The 24,650-nt window shown below is 45.4% G+C and overlaps 1 protein-coding gene across 4 annotated transcripts in view; it reads left to right on the top strand.

The window, feature by feature from the left end:
- Positions 1-9,399: 9,399 nt before the first annotated feature.
- The window catches only part of TECPR1 (tectonin beta-propeller repeat containing 1), a 53,529-nt gene continuing 38,278 nt past the window's right edge, over positions 9,400-24,650 (top strand). For 2 of the 4 annotated variants that reach the window (XM_085891330.1, XM_085891327.1), the window contains exons 1-3: positions 9,401-9,479; positions 9,771-9,907; positions 23,601-23,869. In XM_085891330.1, the coding sequence (XP_085747456.1) occupies positions 23,624-23,869 (246 nt within the window). In that variant the 5' untranslated portion in view covers positions 9,401-9,479; positions 9,771-9,907; positions 23,601-23,623. Of the gene's footprint in view, positions 9,480-9,770; positions 9,908-23,600; positions 23,870-24,650 lie in introns of all 4 variants that reach the window. The other 2 variants (XM_085891328.1, XM_085891329.1) reach the window with 2 other exon arrangements.

Genomic DNA, 24,650 nt, shown 5'->3' with positions numbered 1-24,650 from the left:
TTGGGAGAGGAAAGTTTCTGTTAGGCAGATAATGTCTGGTTTGTCAGTGGCAACCTGTATGGAAAGATCTGAAAGGTTTGAGCGAAGGCCCCGGATATTTGAGGTCCACACTTTTAATGACGAGGAAGGGGAGGAGGCTTTGGGTGCAGGAGGTGGAGGGGGAGGGGGAGGGTAGGACAAGGGACGAGGGGGGCAGGTAAGGAGGGTTGCTGAAGGAGTGTGGGGTATTGCAGAATAGCGAGGGGAGGGGCCGAATGAGGAGGAGAAAAGGCTCTGTGGTGCTGGGGGAGAGGGGGGACAAGAGACAAGGAAGAAGGCATTGAGGAGGTGGAGTGAAGAGATGGAGGTGAGAGGGCAGTGCAGGGGGGCAGGTTGGTGGATGAGAGGGGGGGCAACTTTGATAAGGAAGAGTGAGGGGCATGAAAGCTGCGAGAAAGGTGAGGGGGGAATTTTTGAGAGAGGTGAGAGGGAGGCTTGGAGGGAAAAGAGTGGGATGGTTGCTTTGAGAGTGAGAGTGAGGGGTGAGGGGGGTGAGTTGGCACTGAAGTTGAAAAAAAAGAATGGTTGATGGAAAGCGAGCATCCATGGCAAACTGTGGTTTTTAAAAGTTTTAGGTCAGAGATGCGATTTAACACAATTCTTGATGGATGCAATGAAGGCGAATTCAGAGCATGGAGAGAAGAAGCGCTGTAATAGTTCGATTTTTTTAGGCAAGGAATGAAGAAGAGGTCGAAATGAGAGCAGTCTGTTAAAATAGCAGAAGAGTAGTGCATTATGAAACAGTAAAGAGTACCACATGTGTGAGAGAGGAAGATGAAGCATTATAAGATCGTTTTTGTTGTTAAAAATAATGTATGAGAGAGTTCAACAGATTAGGTCATGGAAGTGTATAAAAAAAAAAAAATCGAGGAAGAAGCCGAGGAGGAAGTTAAGAGGAAGAAGAAGAAGCAGAATCGGGAGAAGGTGAGCGTGCTGTTGTTGTTGTAGGGTATTTTTTTTTTTGAGATAAGAAAGAGATTAGTTGGGAGAATGGGGGATGTTTGGAAAGTGGGGAGTGAAATGAAAACGAGAGATGAACCTTCAGAGTGTAGGCTTTATTCCATTTGATTGGAGCCGCTTCTACGGGCACACCAGGGAATACAGACGCAGCAAGGAGTACATAAGCAGTAAGGTATACACGCGCAACTAATCACCGCAAAATAAATCAGTATAAGCACGGAGTCCGATATACTCTCAATTCTCACCATTCAACGAGCACCAAGTGAACCGCCGACATAAAACGACAATGCCCCTGGGACAATCACCCCCGACCGTGCCAAACCTCAGCTTTATCTCTTCCGTGCTCGAGCCGTGCAACATGTGATCACACGTCACGACCTTCAATTCACCACATTCTCCCCGTCTTTAAAATGTAACTAGAGGCCCAACTAACGCACCATGATTACTTCAGCACGATAGGAGTATACATTTCAAGCAGCGCGAACTATTTAAACTACAGAAGCATTCATGCCAAGCAGTGAGGATTATTTTGAGTTGTAGGAGCATGGTCAAGAGCATCGATATATTATGTAACGAGCATATAGGAGCATGAGCATCGAGGATGCCGATAATCCCCTTTACAGATTGACTCGGCGAGGGGGTATTATTCGTCGACCTCTCCGGGAGTAGATGGCGGTTTCACTTGAGGAAGGCTTCCGATCCTCTTGGTGAGCCTCGACTCGTGCCGGAGATGACTCCCCGATCGCTCTCGGGTGGAACTCGGCAGCTCCGTCGCCACCATTCTCGGGTGGAGTCCCTGGGGGGGGAACACCTGGGGAGGGGATGTCAGAGGGAGGAGTGCCAAATGGTGGTGTACCTGCGGGAGGAGTACCTGAGGGAGCCAAATGGCGAACCGACACAGTGGTCTCCCTGCCATCCGGGAGCCTGACATGAGCATACTCTGGATTAGTATCGGAGTTCGACCTCTTCCACCATGGGTTCATACTTGCTTTGTCGTACCGGGCGTTTCATGAACACTGTTCCGGGATGGGTTAGACAGTTGGGCACCGATTGGCCGTCAACATAACGTCGTTGGTGAGTAAACATTCGTTCGTGAGGAGTTGCATTGGTGGACGTGCAGAGCAAAGAGCGTATGGAACTCAGAGCGTCGAGAAGGGTAACCTCCCACCGCTCGGGGCCCAGTCCTCTCGATTTCAGCGCCAGAGTTACGGCTTTCCAAATAACTCCATTATATCGTTCCACCTGCCCATTACCCTGTGGGTTGTAACCCGTCGTTCGACTAGTTGCTATGCCGTGCTCTAATAGGAATTGTTTTAGCCCGGCCGACATGAAACACGGCCCTCTGTCTGAATGTATGTACGAAGGTTTCCCAAACATAGCGAAGAGGTCAGACAGACATTTCACGACAGTGCCCGAGGTCATATCCGAGCACGGAAATGCGAAAGGGAACCTTGAATATATTCAAGGTTATTGAATATATATTCATCAACAACAGTGAATATGTATCTGTTGTCTGTCTCGGTCGGCAGGGGCCCTTTGAAGTCAATGTTTAGTCTCTCGAAGGGAGAAGTGGCCTTGATAAATCTGCCAGAAGCTGCGCCATAGAATCTGGGTTTTAGTTCAGCACAAACAGGGCATGAAGCATTCATTTGTTTAATATCTTCAATAGAATAGGGAAGGTTCTGTCTGCATACGAAATGTGCCATTCTGGTTACCCCTGGGTGGCAAAGAGACACATGTAGGTCTTGCAAAGCCTGACTGATTGTCGCCGAACAGTAGACCCGAGAGAAGGTGTCTGCAGCAGGGTTTTCCCTCCCGGGCCAGTAGACTATGTCGTAACTATAGCAAGCTAGGTCTATCCGCCATCTCATAATTTTTTCATTCTTAATTTTCCCGTTATTTTTCCCATCAAACATGAATGCCACGGATCGTTGGTCCGTAACGAGCGTGAAGTGGTTTCCCAGTAAATAATGTCTCCATTTACGCAGCGCTTCGACGATGGCGTACGCCTCCTTCTCTATTGCCGAGTGTCTCTGCTCGCTTCCAGAGAGAGTTCTCGAGAAGAACGTGACCGGCCGCCCAGACTGATTAAGCGTAGCAGCTATCGCGTGATCTGAAGCATCTGTTTCCACCACGAAGGGCACCGAGCTATCGATCGATAATACCACGGAATTACTGATATCATCTTTGAGGTTGTGGAAAGCTGTTACAACAGCGGCATCTGGTGGAAAGTTTTTGAAATGCACTAGGGGATGTATTTTCTCGGAGTATTGCGAAATCCATCTTGCATAATAAGCGAACATGCCGATCACCCGGCGCATTGTCTGCAGGTCCTGAGGTGGGGGTAGCTCACGAAGTGGGCGCAATCGTTCAGGATCAGGCTTAATCGTGCCGTCGGCTATCGTGTAGCCGAGAAGGTCAATTGACCTTGCCGAGAATACGCATTTCTCGTAGTTGAGAGTCAGATTATATTTTCTAGCAATGCTCAAGAATCTGTCCAGATTCATGTCATGTTCCCCCTGATCCCTACCGCACACTGTGACATTGTCCACATAAACAAAAGTGTCTTTGAGGTTTTCATCTGAGATGATGTCGTCCATAACCCGTTGGAAGCAAGCTACTCCATTCGTGACACCGAATGGAATCCTCCTGAATTGGTGGAGGCGTCTACCTGCCTGGAATGCGGTGTAAGGTTTGTCTTCCTCTCGGATGGGAATTTGATGATAGGCACTTCGCAAATCGATGGTGCTGAATATCTTATAATTGGCCACGCGTTCGACCATCTCGTCTATGCGCGGCAAAGGGTAGGCGTCGAGTTGGGTGAAACGATTGACCGTTTGGGAATAATCGACAACCATTCGTTTCTTATGATTCTGGTTGGCGGTGACCAACACCTGTGTGCGCCATGGCGAATCGCTCGGTTCTATAATTCCTTCTTCCAGTAATCGCTTGGTTTCTGAAGTGATGAAATTCATGTCAGCAGTGGTATATCGCCGCGATTTGATCGCTATCGGTTTACAGACCGGCGACAAGTTAGCGAACAGCTGGGGGGACGTTACCTCTGCGGTGGTCAAAGCATTTAAAATTAGACGAGGTTTGCTTCCTCCAAAGGGTATTTCGATGCTCGTGTGCTGCTTGAGGACATTATGACCCAGAATTACGTCTACGCATAAATCACGAAGCACCAGTACCCTTACATCCCGATGCGTGTATCCTTTTACGTCCAATTCAACATTGCAGTACCCTCGTACGCGGGACTGTAGTGATGTGGCGGCCATGCATACCGTATTGTCTGTCGGGTGGATCTTCCATTTCCTGCCCTTCACTAGCGAGCTGTTGACGAAAGTTTCAGAGCTACCGGTATCAATCAGTGCCTCAGCCATATGCCCGTTAATTCGTACGTTGATGATAGCCTTGGATAGATTCCCCGGGGAGGCTGCAGTTAGTTTCTTTTGCGAGTAGAGAGCCGCAGAAGTGGGTTTATTTCTCCTTAGAGTAGATTTACATACCCTGGCATAATGCCCTTTCTTGTCACAATTCATGCATGTGGCATCTCTGGCGGCACATTTGTGGCGGGGGTGTCTTTTGTTCCCACAAAAGAAGCATTTACCAACCGGAATAGTTGCTGAGGAGTTTGACGAGGTCTGGGTATCCGGCTCCTCGGGTTTTTCTCCATCCCCTGTGTCTGGCTGTGTCTGTGTCTGTGGGGTTCCTTGAGTTTCCACCGTAGCAGTGTTCATTAGCAGCATCGGTGTCCCAAATGACTCAGATTGCTGCTGAGCCGTATCCATCGCTCGAGCCTGATCGACTACCTTTTCAAGAGTGGGTTGCGCTTTCTCTAGTAAGCGTTGCCGTATGTGGGCTGATCTAAGTCCTTGGATAAATGCCTCCGGGTCGCTTCATTTCGGTGTTCCTCGGCGTTTACGGCCCGGAAGCTGCCGTCTTTTCCCAGCTGTTTCAGAGCTTACAGGAACTGATCGATTGTCTCCCCGGCTGCTTGCTTGCGTGTGTTGAGAAGATGTCGTATGTATACCTCGTTCTTGCGCTTCACGTAGAGCGCCTGCAGCACGTCGATCGCTGCTTCGTAGGTGTCACACTCCGAGAAGAGCCTGTATACGCTGGGCGAGACATGATTCACAAGGGCAGCCAATTTGTCAGCTCCCTCTTCGATGATGGTCAGATAGTGTGAGAAGGAACGGAACCAATGCGACCATTTCATTTCTGAGTCAGTCGCGTTTGGGTCTGCGTCGAACCTCTCCGGTTTGTAGATCTTGTCCATCGTTGGTTGAGAGAGCCGAGAAAACCAAATGGAATAAATTGAAATGAAAACGAGAGATGAACCTTCAGAGTGTAGGCTTTATTCCATTTCATTGGAGCCGCTTCTACGGGCACACCAGGGAATACAGACGCAGCAAGGAGTACATAAGCAGTAAGGTATACACGCGCAACTAATCACCGCAAAATAAATCAGTATAAGCACGGAGTCCGATATACTCTCAATTCTCACCATTCAACGAGCACCAAGTGAACCGCCGACATAAAACGACAATGCCCCTGGGACAATCACCCCCGACCGTGCCGAACCTCAGCTTTATCTCTTCCGTGCTCGAGCCGTGCAACATGTGATCACACGTCACGACCTTCAATTCACCACAGGGAGGATCAAAATTGAAGGTAATGGGGAGGATAGAAATTGAAGGTAATGGGGAGAAAAAACAAACAACAACAACAAAAAAAAAACGATCGAACACCGAGTGGAACCGGTAGGCCTCAAGCACCAGGTAAGAACGTCGACAAAAATACTCACAAAATAGCACGATTTTTGAAACAAAACTGAACTAGCAACACACAGTAACATGTAGGTGAGAAAATAAACAGTTAAAACGGGACAAATAACAACCGGAAACTTAGCTTTGAGAACGTCAGCAGGGAGCCCCGAAGGAGACCTCTCGCTGCTCCAAAACCGGAACCGGAAGTCCAAAGCTTCCAGAGCTTCCAGAGGATAATTGACATCGTTATATTGGAGGAGAATCTAGAGAATACCTTTGCTTACGTGGACAATGTTACGGTGTGTGGAAAGAACCAGGCAGAACATGATGAAAACCTGAATAAAGTTATCAATGCCGCTAAGAAGTATAATCTGACATTTAACAATGACAAATGCATATTCTCTGCAAAATCTGGCGACCTCCTCAGCTACACAATTGAAAATGGAACAATTAAACCAGATCCTGAGCGCCTTCAACCACTTCAGGAGCTTCCGCCCCCACACGATATGCCCTCGTTGCGTCGGGCAATGGGAATGTTTGCGCATTACTCACAGTGGATTGCAAACTTTTCTGAAAAGATTCGTCCCCTAGTACAGTGTAAAAGCTTCCCTCTATCATTAGCTGCTGTTGAAGCCTTCAAACTTCTCAAGCAAGACATCGCCAACTCCGTTGTGATGGCTACAGATGAAACTGTCCCTTTCATAGTTGAAACCGACGCTTCTGATCACGCTATTGCTGCTACGCTTAACCAGTCTGAAAGACCTGTTGCATTCTTCTCGAGGACTCTCTCTGGTAGCGAACAAAGGCATTCCGCAGTAGAAAAGGAAGCGTATGCGATTGTGGAGGCACTGCGTAAATGGAGGCATTATCTGTTGGCAAATCATTTTCAGCTTATTACTGACCAAAGGTCTGTTGCGTTTATGTTTGATAACAAAAAAGCTGGAAAATCAAGAATGAAAAGATTATGAGGTGACGCATCAAGCTGTCATGCGGCAGCTATGACATAATTTATCGCCCGAGGAAAGAAAACGCTGCTGCTGATGCCTTTTCACGAATTTGCTGTTCAGCTATTAACGGCAAAATCTTGCAAGATCTCCACAACTCATAATGCCATCCAGGTGTAACAAGGATGGCCCACTTCGTACGCTGCCGAAATCTACCCTTTTCTGTCGAAGAAGTTAAAAGGATGAGTGCATCTTGTCCAGTCTGCGCTGAACTCAAACCGAGATTCCATAAGGCCACCGCAAGTAATCTCATCAAAGCTACCTTGCCTTTCGCGAGGCTAAACATCGATTTTAAAGGACCCTTGCCGTCAGTGATGGACAATCGCTACATGTTAACTGTTGTTGATGAGTTTTCAAGGTTTCCCTTTGCCTTTCCATGTGCTGACATGACTTCAACAACCGTCATAAAATTCCTCTGCCAACTGTTTGCAATCTTTGGTATGCCTTCTTATATACACTCTGACTGAAGATCTTCCTTTATGTCCAAAGAACTCAAACGGTTTCTGCATGGACGTGGCATTGCCACCAGTGGAACTACTGGCTTTAACCCACTAGGAAACGGACTGGTGGAAAGATACAATGGTATCATCTGGAAAGCTGTGACCTTAGCGCTTCAGTCGCGAGAACTGAAGACTGTGCAATGGGAGGCTGTTCTCACTGATGCTCTGCATTCTGTTTGGTCGCTACTCTCCACATCCAGTAATGGCACACCACACGAACGAATGTTTAGCTACCAGCGCCGATCTACCAGCGGACATTCTATACCCACCTGGTTGGCTTCTCCTGTAGTGGGGCAACTTAGCATAACAATTGTGCATTTTGTGAGGGAAGCACCAAATTTGGCACACTCGTAGCCTATCATATTATGAACAGATTTGGATATTGGGCCATCTCAAAATTTTTGATGGCAGTGGAAAATGGCTGCTACAGCCATCAGCGGCTGAATTTGAGATGGCCCAATATCCAAATCTGTTCATAATATGATAGGCTACTAGTGTGCCAAATTTGGTGCTTTCCTCACAAAATGCACAATTGTCATGCTATATTTAGCTAAGTTGCCCAACTACTGGCACTGTGCTGATGAAAAGACAAGTACGCCAGAGCAAGTATGATCCCTTGGTGGATGAAGTCGAACTCATTGACGCAAATCCGGAGTATTCCCACGTCAGACTTTCTGATGGCCGGGAGACCACTGTATCACTGTGACATTTAGCACCTCCTGGTGATGTTCCACCTGGGAACGTGATGGGTGATGCCCTACCTGTGGAGCAAGAGCAGGCTGGTTTCGAAAATGGAGAGGTAACACCGAGCAATTCTCCTACGGCAGAGCAACAGACTTCAGCTGAGGAAAACGAGTGCAACTGAACCCTCGTCATCAGTTAAACCAGTGTTTCTCAACCTCACATTCTTTGCCTCGTCATTTACCTCACATTTTTTGCCTCGTCATTTACCTCACCTTCTTTGCCTCGTCATTTCCCTCACATTCTTTTCCTCGTCATTTACCTCACCTTCTTTGCCTCGTCAGTCGTCATTTACCTCACATTCTTTTCCTCGTCATTTACCTCACATTCTTTGCCTCGTCAGTCGTCATTTCCCTCACCTTCTTTGCCTCGTCATTTCCCTCACATTTTTTGCCTCGTCATTTCCCTCACATTTTTTGCCTCGTCATTTCCCTCACATTTTTTGCCTCGTCATTTCCCTCACATTCTTTTCCTCGTCATTTCCCTCACATTCTTTTCCTCGTCATTTCCCTCACATTCTTTGCCTCGTCATTTACTTCACCTTCTTTGCCTCGTCATTTCCCTCACATTCTTTGCCTCGTCATTTACCTCACATTCTTTGCCTCGTCATTTCCCTCACATTCTTTTCCTCGTCATTTCCCTCACATTCTTTTCCTCGTCATTTACTTCACCTTCTTTGCCTCGTCATTTCCCTCACATTCTTTGCCTCGTCATTTACTTCACCTTCTTTGCCTCGTCAGTCGTCATTTACCTCACATTCTTTGCCTCGTCATTTACCTCACATTCTTTGCCTCGTCATTTACTTCACCTTCTTTGCCTCGTCATTTCCCTCACATTCTTTTCCTCGTCATTTACTTCACCTTCTTTGCCTCGTCAGTCGTCATTTACCTCACATTCTTTGCCTCGTCATTTACCTCACATTCTTTGCCTCGTCATTTACCTCACCTTCTTTGCCTCGTCATTTCCCTCACATTCTTTGCCTCGTCATTAACCTCACATTCTTTGCCTCGTCATTTACCTCACATTCTTTCAACCAAGGGAATTAGCGAAAATTTCTTGACGATATTATGTTGAAAGCGATCATTATATTGATTCATTAATTTTGAATCCTCATGCTGGCCCCACCTTGAGAAACACAGTCCCCATTGCGGCGATCTGAACGGATCAGACCGCCCTCCTGAATATCTTGGGAAATATTTGGTTGAACGTTCGAGGTGGGGGGTGAATGTGATGAATGAATCAAGTGTTGTTTTGTTGTTGTTTTGTTGTTGTGTTGTTGTGTTGTTGTTTTGTTGTTTTGTTGTTTTGTTGTTGTGTTGTTTTGTTGTTGTGTTGTTGTTGTTGTTGTTGTTGTTGTTGTTGTTGTAAGCTGTAAGCTGTGAGGTCACGCAACGTCACGCGTGACGTCACAAGTCTGAAGCTGTGAGGAGATCCAGGCGTTTCCCGTGTCTTCGTAATGTGATTCGGTGAGACGTTAGTAGATCTCGTTGTCTACCATTTACTGTCTTATTACGATTAGTTAATGTTTATACTTGTGTTTTGCTTATCCTTTCAGATATCACCTTGATTGAGTGAATTAAAGCGTCGATAGTGAAATCGGCTTGTTTCTAGTTATGTCTCATTAATTACGTAACACAAAACTACACAAACACCACAGGAAATGAGTCCCGTCGAGGGTGTGCAATCTTGGAATTTTTTTTTTCCGAGTTTTGACTGTGATTCTGATGTTCCAGGGTTCATGTTATAATTTATTCCAGGTGTAAATCTCTTCTCTCAACGCTGTTCCCTGATTGGTTAGTTTCTGCGATGATCGCTCGTCCTGATTGGTGCTTTTCTGCATATTGTTTTGCTCCGCCCACGCAGTGCTCTGTCTTCACTCCTGAAACGGCGATGCGTGAGTTACAACAAGTCATTGTCTTGTCCTGTGTTTGCATCATGAAGTATAACGAGGCGGATAGTCTTTTAATTAGAAGTAGATCTTGGCAGGGTTTATTCTAAGGAAAATTTACAACTACACAAACTCTGATGCGAGGCAGGGGCGGGAAAAAATGGAGGTTGCGAAGCAGCCGAGCACGACGGCGTTTGGCAGTGACATTGACAAGCACATGATGGAGGTACTGGTGCCCTTCTTGAAGCTACAAGATCCTGACATCAAGGCTGTTCATCAGCTGATATGTCCAGATTTGGACCTTGAGGAACTCGGTATGGAATACCAAGATCTTGTGTCTTCTGGACAAGGAAAAGACTTGATTCTCAACAAGCTGGTCAAGTATCTGGTGTCTAAAGAAGTGTTTCCAAATCTGGTGAAGGCATTAAGCAGAGTTGTGGCTGCCAAGCCTCATTCGGCAGATGTTGAGCGTCTTATAAGTAGCAGCAATGCTCTGAAAACATGTGAAAGATCAAGAATGTCAGTGGAGATGGAAAATCTGTATTTGTACATACATAACAACATGCCACCATTAGAAGCATTTGATCCAAGGGAGGCGGTTATGATTTGGCTGTCATCAAAGGCACGCAGAAACAAAAGCCATGACAAAGCAAAGTTTCAAGTCCACGTCAAGGGAGTTTTCACAGAAGCAGAACACAAAGTAGAGGATGATGAGCCTGATGAGGTGGAGGTACCACCTAAGAAGAAGGTCAAGAAATTCTAACTTCTTACAGTTTTGCTTACTTGGACAGGTTCAAATGTTCATTTTCGTTAAGTACTACAGATTTTGTTTAATCTTACTCGTGCCAAAGACAGCTAGCGAGTTGGACTTACCTGAAACTTGGTTCTAATGTTAGTCATAGTAAACCTGAGGCTCAGGTTTATGATTTTGTTCTTTGTGTGACTTTGAGCAACCACTTGTGCTTTCACATCTACTGTAAATGCATTTGATAATCCTCACTGTTTAAGATATAATTTGTAATGTGAAATGTGGTAGTCTATGTCATATATTATGATTTATGTAATATGTATGATTGCATTATATTGTAAAGTTAATTAAAAAAATGTTTTGGTCAGCTATCAGACTATCAGTGACGTCTATTGTGGTTCCTTCCTAGTTTATGACACCCGAGCCATGCAAATTCAAACAAAGAACAAATTGACAACTGCACAAATCTGGATTTACAACTGCACATTTTGAATTTACAACTGCACAAAAGGGGTACAACTGCACGTTAGAATAAACCCTGGATCTTGGGGTCGCTTTTCACACAAAAGATAAATCGATGTATGTTCTGTGGGTGTACATGTACTATGTCAGGTTGTGTACTGCACTATGTCAGGTTGTGTACTGTCCAATGTCAAGTTGCATACTGTACTATGTCAGGTTGTGTACTGTACTATGTCAGGTTGTGTAATGTACGATGTCAGGCAATGTACTGCACAATGTCAAGTGGTGTACTGTACTATGTCAGGTAATGTACTGTACAATGTCAGGTTGTGTACTGTATTATGTCAGGTAGTGTACTGTACTATGTCAGGCAGTGGATTGTACTATGTCAGGTTGTGTACTGTACTATGTCAGGTAGTACTGTATCATGTCAGGCAATGGACTGTACAATGTAAGGTTATGTACTGTACAATGTAAGGTTGTGTACTGTACTATGTCAGGTTGTGTACTGTACTATGTCACGTCAGGTAGTGGACTGTACTATGTCAGGTAGTGTACTGTACAATGGCAGGTGTGTACTGTACAATGCCAGGCAGTGTACTGTACTATGCCAGGTAGCATACTGTACTATGTCAGGCAGTGTACTGTACTATGTCATGTCAGATAGTGTACTGTACTATGTCATGTCAGGAAGTGGACTGTACTATGTCATGTCAGGAAGTGGACTGTACTATGTCATGTCAGGTAGTGTACTGTACTATGTCATGTCAGGTAGTGTACTGTACTATGTCATGTCAGGTAGTGTACTGTACTATGTCATGTCAGGAAGTGGACTGTACTATGTCATGTCAGGTTGCGTACATGTACTATGTCAGGTTGCGTACATGTACTATGTCAGGTTGCGTACATGTACTATGTCAGGTTGCGTACATGTACTATGTCAGGTAGTGTACTGTACTATGTCAGGCAGTGTATTGTACTATGTCAGGTAGTACTGTACTATGTCAGGTACTGTACTGTATTATGTCAGGTTGTGTACTGTACCATATCAGTTGGTGTACTGTACTGTCAGGTAGTACTGTACGATATCAGGTGGTGTACTATACGATATCAGGGCGTCTACTGTACTATGTCATGTAGTGTGCTGTACTATGTCAGGCTGTGTGCTGTACTATGTCAGGCTGTGTACTGTACTATGTCAGGCTGTGTACTGTACTATGTCAGGCTGTGTACTGTACTATGTCAGGTAGTGTATTGTACTATGTCAGGTAGTACTGTACGATATCAGGTCGTGTGCTGTATTATGTCAGGTCGTGTGCTATACTATATCGGGTAGTGTACTATACGAGATCAGGTAGTGTACTCTACTATATCAGGTGGTGTACTGTACGATATCAGGTCATGTGCTATATTATATCAGGTCATGTGCTGTACTATATCATGGAGTGTAGTATGCTATATCAGGTAGTGTACTATACTATATCAGGTCATGTACTATACTATATCAGGTGGTGTACTATACTATCTCAGATAGTGTACTATAATATATCAGGTCATTAACTATACTATAACAGGTAGTGTACTGTGCTATATCAGGTAGTGTACTGTACTATATCAGGTAGTGTACTGTACTATATCAGGTAATGTACTATACTCTATCGGGTAGTGTACTATATTATATCAGGTCATGTACTATACTATATCAGGTAGTGCACTATACTATATCAGGTGGTGTACTATGCTATATCAGATAGTGTACTATACTATATCAGGTCGTGTACTATGCCATATCAGGTAGTGTACTCTACCCTATCAGGTAGTGCACTATACTATATCAGGTGGTACACTATACTATATGAGGTAATGTACTATACTATATGAAGTCGTGTACTATACTATATCAGGTAATGTACTATACGATACTATATCATGTAATGTACTCTACTATATCAGGAAATGTACTCTTCTTCTTCTTCTTCTTCTTCTTCTTCTTCTTCTTCTTCTTCTTCTTCTTCTTCTTCTACTTCTTCTACTTCTTCTACTTCTTCTACTTCTTCTACTTCTTCTACTTCTTCTACTTCTTCTACTTCTTCTACTTCTTCTACTTCTTCTACTTCTTCTACTTCTTCTACTTCTTCTACTTCTTCTACTTCTTCTACTTCTTCTACTTCTTCTACTTCTTCTACTTCTTCTACTTCTTCTTCTTCTTCTTCTTCTTTCAGCTGCTCCCGTTAGGGGTGGCCACAGCGGATCATCCGTATGATCCGCATATTGATTTGGCACATGTTTTACACCGGATGCCCTTCCTGACGCAACCCTGGTCGCCTCTTACGACACAGGGATATGGTACACCTATTTTAACTGGGGTATACACCGGCCCAGTATACTGGTACTCATTTCGCCGACCTCGGAAGGATGACAGGCTGAGTCAACCCCCTGGTGTATTAATTCAGTGGCCCAACGGGGCTTGAACTCAGGACCTTTTGGATCCCAAGCCGCTGCCCTTACCACTGCGCCAACACCAGGCTCATATTAGGTAATGTACTATACTATACTATATCAGGTAGTACTGTATGATATCAGGTCGTGTGCTGTATTATGTCAGGTCGTGTACTATACTATATCAGGTAGTGTGCTCTACTATATCAGGTAGTGTGCTCTACTATATCAGGTAGTGTACTATACTATATCAGGTAGTGAACTATACTATATCAGGTGGTGTAATATACAATATCAGATTGTGTACTATACTATATCAGGTTGTGTACTATACTATATCAGGTAGTGTACTCTACCCTATCAGGTAGTGCACTATACTATATCAGGTAATGTACTATACTATACTATATCAGGTAATATACCATACTATATCAGGTAGTGTACTATACTATATCAGGTAATGTACTATACTATACTATATCAGGTAGTGTACTATACTATATCAGGTAGTGTGCTCTACTATATCAGGTAGTGTACTATACTATATCAGGTGGTGTAATATACCATATCAGATTGTGTACTATACTATATCAGGTAATGTACTATACTATATCAGGTCGTGTACTATCCTATATCAGGTAGTGTACTATACTATATCAGGTAATGTACTATACTATACTATATCAGGTAATATACCATACTATATCAGGTAGTGTACTATACTATATCAGGTAATGTACTATAATATACTATATCAGGTAGTGTACTATACTATATCAGGTAATGTACTATACTATATCAGGTAGTACTGTATGATATCAGGTCGTGTGCTGTATTATGTCAGGTCGTGTACGATGCTATATCAGGTAATGTACTGTTCTATACTATATCAGGTAATGTACTGTACTATACTATATCAGGTAATGTAATGTACTATACTATATCAGGTCATACTCTATGATATCAGGTCGTGTGCTGTATTACGTCAGGTCGTGTACTATACTATATCAGGTAGTGTACTATACTATATCAGGTAGTGTACTGTACTATATCAGGAAGTACTGTACGATATCAGGTGGTGTACTATACGATGTCAGGTCGTGTACTATACTATATCAGGTAGTGTACTATACTATATCAGGTAGTGTACTATACTATATCAGGTAATGTACTATACTATACCAGGTAATGTACTGTACTATATCAGGAAGTACTGTACGATATCAGGTGGTGTACTATATGATGTCAGGTCGTGTGCTGTATTATGTCAGGTCATGTACTATACTATATCAGGTCGTGTATTCTACTATATCAGGTAGTGTACTATACTATATCAGGTAGTGTACTATGCTATATCAGGTAATGTACTGTTCTATACTATATCAGGTAATGTACTATACTATACTATATCAGGTAATGTACTATACTATACTATATCAGGTCATACTCTATGATATTAGGTCGTGTGCTGTATTATGTCAGGTCGTGTACTATACTATATCAGTTAGTGTACTATAATATATCAGGTAGTGTACTATACTATATCAGGTCGTGTACTATACTATATCAGGTAGTCTACAATACTATATCAGGTCGTGTACTGTATTATGTCAGGTCGTGTACTATACTATATCAGGTAATGTACTATACTATATCAGGTAATGTACTATACTATATCAGGTAGTGTACTGTACTATATCAGGAAGTACTGTACGATATCAGGTGGTGTACTATACAATGTCAGGTCGTGTGCTGTATTATGTCCGGTCATGTACTATACTATATCAGGTCGTGTATTCTACTATATCAGGTAGTGTCCTATGCTACATCAGGTAGTGTACAATACTACGTCAGGTCGTGAATTGTACGACGTCAGGTAGTGCACTTTATTATATCAGGTAGTGCACTGTACTGTATCATATCAGGTAGTGCACTTTATTATATCAGGTAGTGCACTGCAGTGTATCACATCAGGTAGTCTGCCAAGCACTGTACTGTAGTGTACTGCACTGTATTATAGGTACTGTTCTGCATCGTATCAGGTAGTGTACTGTGCTGTGTCATATCAGGTAGTTGACTGTATTATATCAGATAGTGTACTGTACTGTATTATATCAGCTATGTGTACTGCAGTGCCTTCAGAAAGTATTTACACCCCTTGACTTGTCACATTTTGTTGTGTTCCAGCCTGTATTTAAAATGGATTAAATTTAAATTTTTTTGTCATCGATCTACGCAAAACACCCCACCATGACACAGTGAAAACATGTTTTTAGAATTGTTTTTTGAAAAAAAAAGTTTTTAGAAATAAAATCTGCATGTTTTTATTTTTATTTTTGAAGAAATTTTGTTTTTGTTGAAATGGTGGTTTCGTACTCCCAGGGGTCTCAGAAACTCTGCAGTGCCATTAAAAATTGGGGGCACTAATTGTAGAAACAAACCCTACAACAGCAATAAGCCATACCCTATGCCATAGTTCCTTAAGAGAAAGCAGAGCTGTATGTTACCACGACACCTCCCCAGGTTGCGGATAGGGGAATCGCCTCCAGATATGTGGGTTACCGGTATTCTGTCTTCGCTGTGTGTGACTCCACAGAGTGATAGAGAGCTAAACACTGTCCCAAATGATTGCCCGAGACTGGATGCATGTCTAACTCGAACGTTTAATGGAACAAGTGTGAAAAGCCTGTAGTCTTCCAAGGCACAAATTAAGAGCAGATGGCAGCAGATGGCACAAGGCAAATGACATTGCCTTTGCTTAATTACAAAATGGAGGATTTGCACACCCTAACCTCCAGGTCATATGATCTCTAAGAGCCAATAGAAGGGCTCGTCAAAGAACACTTACAAGGCAGTAATTGAAACCATCCAATGAGAGGCAGCACGTAAGCAATCAACAATGGTAGCAAATGTATAACAACCAGTGTTCACCGGGGTAGACAATCAGCGACATGTGTCCGAGCTAGAGGTGGGGTAGTACCCGGTGGATCTACCTCCCCGAAAAGCCTCCATGAAGTGAGGATGGAACGTGTGTTCGGCGGTTTCAGGTCTCCATAAAAACCCCTTTGCCCCCAGTTATGGGTTAAATAGCATGCAGCCTTTGTCAAGGCAAGTGCAGTTCCAGACATACTTGGATCCTCGTCAACGGATGCAGTCCTGCTCGAGGTCGTCTTGTGCTCAGTTTCTGGGACCTATATCTTGCAGATCTTGGGCAGATCTTGCAGGAAGGAAAGAGTGGTGATGGGCCGGCACAAACCATCACTACCATAAAATAGTGCAGGCTATCCTGCAGCCAAAATCGCACCAAGTCCTGCAGCGATAGCTCGTCCTATTTGCACCTGCTGGCAGACTGTGGCTCGCTGGCCGCCCAATTATGCGGTTGAAAAAATAAACAAAAAAACCCAATTACTTTTGTATTTGGAGTTTGGAACGTTCACACATTGACTGATGGTGACAGTTGCATTGAGAGAAAAACCACCGTCGTTGCCCACTTTTTCAGCCAACATGATGTTGACATTGTGGCACTCGGTGAAACGTGTCTTGCTGATGAATCGCAGCTTGTGGAGTTTGGAGCCTGCTACACATTATATTGTATGGGGAAGCCAGAATCGCAGCCACACAGGCAGGAGTTGGCTTTGCAGTCCGGACATCATGTATGCAACATCTGGTGTGCCTTGCGAAGGGGATAAACGAAAGACTAAGGACAATGCGCATTAAGCTCGCAAATGTGCACCATGCTACTGTCATCAGTGCCTATGCCCCAACAATCACCTATCCAGAGGGTCCAACGGAGGAATTCTATGATTGTTTATTGCCGACAATCGCAGCGGTTCCTTCAAGAGACAAGCAACATCTGGTGTGCCTTGTGAAGGGGATAAACGAAAGACTAAGGACAATGCGCATTAAGCTCGCAAATGTGCGCCATGCTACTGTCATCAGTGCCTATGCCCCAACAATCACCTATCCAGAGGGTCCAACGGAGGAGTTCTATGATTGTTTATTGCCGACAATCGCAGCGGTTCCTTCAAGAGACAAACTCCTTCGCCTTGGTGACTTCAATGCTGGGGTTGGCTGTGATTTTGCTGTGTGGGACTGTGTTTTGGGTCATCACAGTGTAGGGAAGGAAAACTTCAACGGACTGCTTCTCCTGAGCCTGTGTGCTGCGCATGGACTGGTTATCACCAGCCCCATCTTCCAACAGAAGGCTAACGGCAAAATGTCATGGATAGACCCCAGATCCAAATGCTGCCATATGCTTGACTATGCCATTGTGCGGCAAAGGGATCGAGCAGACGTCCACCTGATGCAGGTAGTTCCTAGCTCAACAGCCTGGTCTGATCATCGGCTGGTCAAGGTCATTACTGCACTCAACATGCCCTAGATAGTTCGTGCCAAGTTTTCGTCAAGAGCACTGCGCCTGGACGTGGACAAACTGAAGGCTGATGAAAACAGGGCAGTACTGCAACAAAACGTTAATGTTTATTAGCCAATGCAAGAATCATTAGCCAATGAGTGTGATGAACCTGCCTACGTTGAGATATAATGGCAGAAGCTGAAAGAAACAACATAAAAAGCAGCTCTGACTACAAAGAGGAAAAAGATGCCAGTACAAAGATTGGTTTGATGATAACGACCCGGAAATCCAAACTATCCTGTCTGATCTACATAGCAAACATCTGGAATGGGTTAACGACAAAGATTGCCAGGCGAACAAGGAACGCTATCAGCAGGTAAGATCAGTTGCATAGGGTACGATCCAACAGATGAAGGACAAGTGGTGGATTGATAGGGACAAATGTCTGCAGGAGGTGGCAAACAATAAGGATGTTCGAGCATTTTACCAAGAACTCAGTGGTTCATAGCCCAAGCTTCAATGGTTCAGTCGCTGTTCACAGTGCCGACGGAAACTCCTCAGTATTGGAGCTGACACTGATAGTACAGAGGTGGGCAGAGCATTTCGAGCAGGTCCTCAACTGCCCGTCCAACATCACCAATGCTGTCATTGATGAGCTCCCCTATGGCCAACAATGGACAACGTCAGTGTCTCCCATTCAACTGGAAGAAGTCGAAAAGGCCATAAAAAGCGCTGAAGAACTGAAAAGTCCATGGAGCTGATGCTGAAGAACTGAAAGGTGTCTCCCTAAGAAGTCTTCAAACACAGGGAAAGCCACCTGACAGACATACTTCACCACTTATTCAACACCATCTGGGAGAGCAAAGTTGTGCTGCAGGACTTTAAGGGAATAACGATAATCCACTTTTACAAAAGAAATGGTGACCAAACTGAATACAACAATGACAGAGGTATATCGTTGCTGAGCATCGCAGGCAAAATCCTCGCATGAATGATCATCAACAGAATCAATACACAAGCTGAGGAAGTGAATCCTGAAAGTCAGTGCGACTTTAGAAAGAACCGGGGCACGGTTGATATGATCTTCACCTGGACACTTTACCAGCAACAAATCGAGCAGTTCGATGCCTTCCACATGCGCTGCCTATGAAGGATTGCAGGTGTGAAATGCCAGGATCGGGTGCTAAATATGGAGGTGTTGTCCAGCGCCGCAGTGTGCAAGGGACTGTGGCTTATATCATGGAAGCTCACCTGCGCTGAGTCAGCCACGTCATCAGAACGGGTGATGTGCAACTTTCAAAGACACTTTTTATGGTACACTGACTGACAGCCTGCGGAACGTCGGTGCCCCCATTAAGCGGTACAAAGATCAGTTGAAGGCACTTTGAGACGATGCCAAATGTCAGACACCGGATTTGAAGCCCTCGCCCTTGACAGGTCAAAATGCCGTGCTTACTGCAAAGAGAGGGTGAATCGGTGTGAGCGTTCGCGGGCGGAAGAGTTGAAGTACCACAGAACTTATCAGACAGAATGGGTTACTGTGCTAGGCAGCCACCCATGTGATCGATGCTCAATGGTGTGCCACTCGGCCATCTGTTTGCTGAGCTGCCAACAGGCATATTGTTGTGGGCCAGGGGGTCGGTGGCGATAAACGACCACGAGGTGGAGCAGTGGCGTCGTCTCCCACCGAACACCTGGAATTTAGCTCGTGACTCTCGGATAAGTCCGTAGGTCATGGGTCCCTTAGCGGACCGTGGTCGCCAATACTTCGACGGTGTGGGGTTGGGTCAATTGCCTAATTTCAACATACCTAAGTACCCACGTTGTCCAACGACTGGGGAAAACCACACCCTCGGCCGACTCTGTCCGGACTGAGTCGCAGGTACGGAATTAGATTCGGCGTAACCGAGCGGAAGTTACCAAAGCCGCGCCGGACCAAATGAACAATCTACGGCACGAACAGCCCTACCAATTCACAACACGCACCATGCTAGGCCAATGGAGGAAACGTCACTCGCACACGGCCCGCTCTGCGAGGCTTGCCACGCAGATGGGCCCAGCCGTGTCATCCCCGAGACTCGCTCCACGTGTCCGGCGAGCACCTCTCGCGGCGCGCATCACGTCGGGCCCTGTACATGTGCTCACATGGGGCCGTACTTTTGCCAAATTCACGCGATCCATCAATTTGCCTCCATTTTAGCCGTCTGCGCTCTGGTATTGTACCAGGCGCGGAACGTTTCAGCGCTAGCTTCCCATCACGCAATCGTCCGCGCTTGGGCTGTTCGCAAAACACAGAACGGACCTCGCACGCAGCATCCCGCGGAGCTGGCGCGGTTCCCGAAATAATTCCGTTCGTCTCATTAGGCTCGCTACACCCGTCCGTGACACGATCCACGACTCCCGTCTGGGTCGGTCCATGTCCCATTTTCTCACGTGCACTCACATGCCATGTCATTTGCACTACTCCCATGCTCCGACACATACTCTGGCACAATCGCACTGGGGGCTTGTGTTAGCCAAAGAGATCCCGGGGTTTCTATCCACCCAAAACTCGGCATGCGCTCTTTTGCACCATGCAACCGCTCCACCTCGCATAGCCTTACCGGACTCTCCTTGTCACGGCCTGCCTCGAGGGAGCAGACCGTCTCCCCTTGTTCTTGCGGGAGGTTCATCCGACCCTCGTACTGGGTCTCAAAACATTCCACATGCTCAATCTCAATATCCCTTACCATTTCTATTTGTGTCTGCTCCTCTTTTATTTTGTGCAATTCGTTCACCTCTTTTGATTTCTGCATCTCTTTCACCTCTTTTAATTCCTGCGTCTCTTTTATGATGCCCAATTCCTGGCTCTTTGTCTCTACCTGTCCGATTTTACAGGTTTCTCTCCTGACTACCGTGGTTTCACTCATCACCTCGACCTTGCCCGTCGTCATCGCGGTCCGAACAGCTTCCGCATTCCCCCTCAACTCGGTCATTTCCCCACGTACAGTACGGATCTCATTCGCCATTTTCCAGTCCATGTTTTGCATTTCGCCCTTTACTTTTGCCAGCTCCGCCTTCACTTCCTCCTGACCCGCCTTCATTTGTGTTTGTTAGTTTATTCCCATGTTTTGCATATCCCCCTTCAGTGCTTGCGTATTCCCATCCATTCGGTTTTGTAAATCCCCCTTCATTTGTGTTAGTATCTCCAACAACTGGTTCATGTCAGATGGCTTTGGCGAAGCCGATCTGCTGTGATCAGGTGTGGATCCCATGGGGATTGCTCGGTCCTCCGTGGGGGAAATTTTATGCAAGGGGTGCCCAAGCACTGTTGCCGTCGCAGTTGCCCCCAATGTTACCTCTGGGTATGGCTGCAGGGACTGATCTCCCTCAAAACTGTCGTCCTGAGCCACGGATTCCTCTATCATTGTTTCAGAACCCACCTGAACCAGCTCATCTTGGTCCGCCATGGTCTGTACCGATATTTACCTAAAATTTTAATCCTGCTATTAATTTCTGGGGGAAAGGGGGGGGGGGTTGCTAAGCACACCTCTGGCCTGAATCCTGTTCCAGATACCAAATTGTTGCGGGTTTGAATCTGGCAAATTCCTCTGGGGGATCCGTATCCTACACTCCTGACACCAAACTGTTGCGTGCCGGCGGGGTCGGGTGAGAAGACCACTCGGTGGGGGAAGCTACGTCGATTCCCATCAGACTCCCTGGAATTGTAGGCCGTCGCTCACGGATAATTCCCTGATGCGGTGGGTCGCTTAACCGACCGTGGACGCCAATAACTCAACCGCGTGACCTAGAGTCCTCCCGCCTATGGATGAATCGGGTTACCTAATTAGCCACCGGGGAACCACGCCCTCGGTACGTCTTGTCCGAACCGGATCGGATCTCCTTTCCGGATCAGATGCAGCCGAGCGGCACTGCCAAGGACGTACCGGCAAGAAGGAACGGATTGTTTGGAATAAAGACCCAGCTAGACTTGCATTCGAACCATGCTGGACCAATGAGGGAAAAGACAAAGGCGAGCTGGGAACATTTCTACAATAATTATTTATTTTCAATAAGCGAGGAAAAGCATGTGGCACAACAAAGGTTTATTGCAGGTGTAATGCAGGGAAAGATGAGAGAGGTGTGGGGTGCGGCAATTTTACAAGCAACTTACAAAGCAGACACAGTGCAGACTTGAGGCGAGATTAACAAAGCAACAATCACAACAATCAAAGATCTTATACAGGATTACTTAACGAACAGGCGCCAACACTCTCAGACACACACTCAAAGTAAACCCAATTGTGAATGGACTTTTGCAGCCAGGGAGGGAGGGAGTTGAGGTTACAGTTTCTCGGCACCTGAGCGTTTCGGGGGAAGGATGCTCCGTGGTGTGGTACCCGACAATGGTTGAGTTGTTTGGCCACAATCGTACGTGTGGAGATCGTGTCTGCAGGAGGGGCTCAAGTGGAGAAGAGCGGAGTCCAAAGGGGGGGGGCGAGAGATGAGCAGCAGGCAGGACCAGGCAAGAGGCCGTTCGTCGAGGTCGTGAGGTCGGAGAGAAGGAACAGAAAGCGGGACCAGACAGGAGGCTTGGTCGAGAAGCAAGGAGTGGTTCGACGTCGTGTCGGTGGAGACAAGTGGCAGGAACACTCATTCTCAATGACTCCTTCTCTCCTTTAATTCTCCTTACGCCTTCTTCAATACTCAAAAACCTCTCTCAATTCTCCTTCCAACCAACCTGCAATTCTCTTCCCAACCAACTAACTACACGGAGGTCCGCACCTTTTAGAACCCAGAGGTCGGGTAGGAGCCTTGCCGAAACCTGACGTCATTGTCCGAGCCGAGCATGCCGATTGGACCGGCCCTTCACCTGGTCCGCCTTTCTGGGCGGGGTTTCAGCCAGAGGCCGGCCTGGCCCGCCCATGTCTGGCCTTGGGAAGATGGTTAGCGGTGCAGCTTATCGCGTGTGTCCAGCCGAACGTCGGGATTCTGCCTCTGAAAACGAGTCGCTGGGTAGACGGTGGTACGCTGTGGCCAGCGAAACGAGGGTAGCAAGCGAGATGAAGGCACCGTGGATCGTAAAAGGAGGGAATAAAATAAAAGGGGAAAATGATTTATTAATCCTAACTAATATCCCATCGCAACGCACCCCCTTGTTTTCCCACGAGACAAAAGGTAGGGACCTAACTACACGTATATTAATGGAATAACTGACTCAGGACAACTATCTGTCGTATGCATACAGTTCCGAGAACCGCAACAATATGTACACCAGAAACATAGTGGAGGTCAAATAATGCACTGAACCCTCACAACTACCTATCTGGTCATTCTTGATGAGCATCTTGGAACATCGGCATTGAGGAAGAAGACTCCGCCGGGGTTCGGGGACTGCACGTACATTTGGGGCTCAGTACCTTTTAAAGACTTAAAGAGGATATCTTACACGTGCAAGTGTACCCTTAAGATCACTGTGCCACAGATGTATATTTATAATTAAGTCATGTTGTAAGTTTTAATGTGCAATTAAATTGTTTAAATTTAACAAAGCGAGTCTCAGTCCAGTGATTTGTGGCTTGGTTGAAGAACATTTATTAAGATTACGGTGGGGGTTAGATTCCTGTCATGAGTCAGAATGTGAGAGATGGCATAACTTGCACCTTTGCCATTGTAATACTGTATGTATTTCATTCATTGTGTCTGTTTCGTTACAGGCAGGGCGTGTCACGTGTAGCTCATGGCAAGCAATGAGCTATGGATGGTCGATAGTTTAGGCTGTGCCTACTCACTCAGCACTCATTCGAGGTCTACCACAGGGTGGCAACTGCGAGACAATTATGCTGGAATTGGCAAGCTGCAGTTGAAACGACTCTCAGCGGGACACGGCAGTGTCTGGGGTGTTGGCTACGATCATCATGTCTACGTTTTTGTTCATTCCAGTGATATTCCCATCAGAAATATTGAGGAAGCATATGAAAATCAGGTAGGCAAATTGGTTAATGATGCTAGTACTTTAGGTTCGATGTGAATATTCCTCATTGCAAACATTTGTAACTAAGGCCTTTTCTCCACAAGAAAGTTTACACTGCGCTTGCTTTGTACCTTCAGAGTTGTTTCTGTTCATCTGAGTCTTGCAGGAAAAAGGTGGAGACATTGACAAATTATCCTCTTAAAGGCCTCAAATTATCCTCACATTATAGTTTTTGCCCTCGCCAAAGGAGAGGGCATTGTGTTTTGATTGTTTGTTTGTCCGCACAGAACTTTCATGTTTTTCTCCGCAACAGCTTGACAGATTGAGACAAGGTGAAACTACTCATGCAGAATGTTTTAATCATAATTATGACATCATAGGTCACATGGTGTGGCAGCCATATTGGAAAAATGGAAAAACTTAGGACCTCTGTATCTGTGAAACCAAACCAAGGAAAAAATTGAAACTTGGTACGTAGCAAGTACTCCTCATGTGGAATGTGTGACTTTTTTGATGGCATCATAGGTGCCTTCATTATGACATCATAATTGAATATGTAGAACACCATATCTGATCAGTATGAAAATTTTTGAGGGTCATCTAGGGATAAAATGGTCCACAGAAAAAAAATTGATGACGAATACTGTATGTATTTATCAAGCTAATCAAGGTCGGGTGATTTGGCAGCCACATTGTTTTTTTTGTTTTTTTTTAAACATTCAAAAATCTTCTTCTCTGAAGTGGCTGAACAGATTGAGGTGAAACTTTATACGTATGACCGCCTATCGATGAG

The sequence above is a fragment of the Eptatretus burgeri genome, chromosome 8 (assembly GCF_056783735.1).
Source record: "Eptatretus burgeri isolate ZD-2024b chromosome 8, Ebu_testis_v1, whole genome shotgun sequence".
Lineage (NCBI taxonomy): Eukaryota > Metazoa > Chordata > Myxini > Myxiniformes > Myxinidae > Eptatretus > Eptatretus burgeri.
The sequence above is the reverse complement of the archived record's forward strand: the minus strand, read 5'-3'. Positions and strand labels throughout refer to the sequence as shown.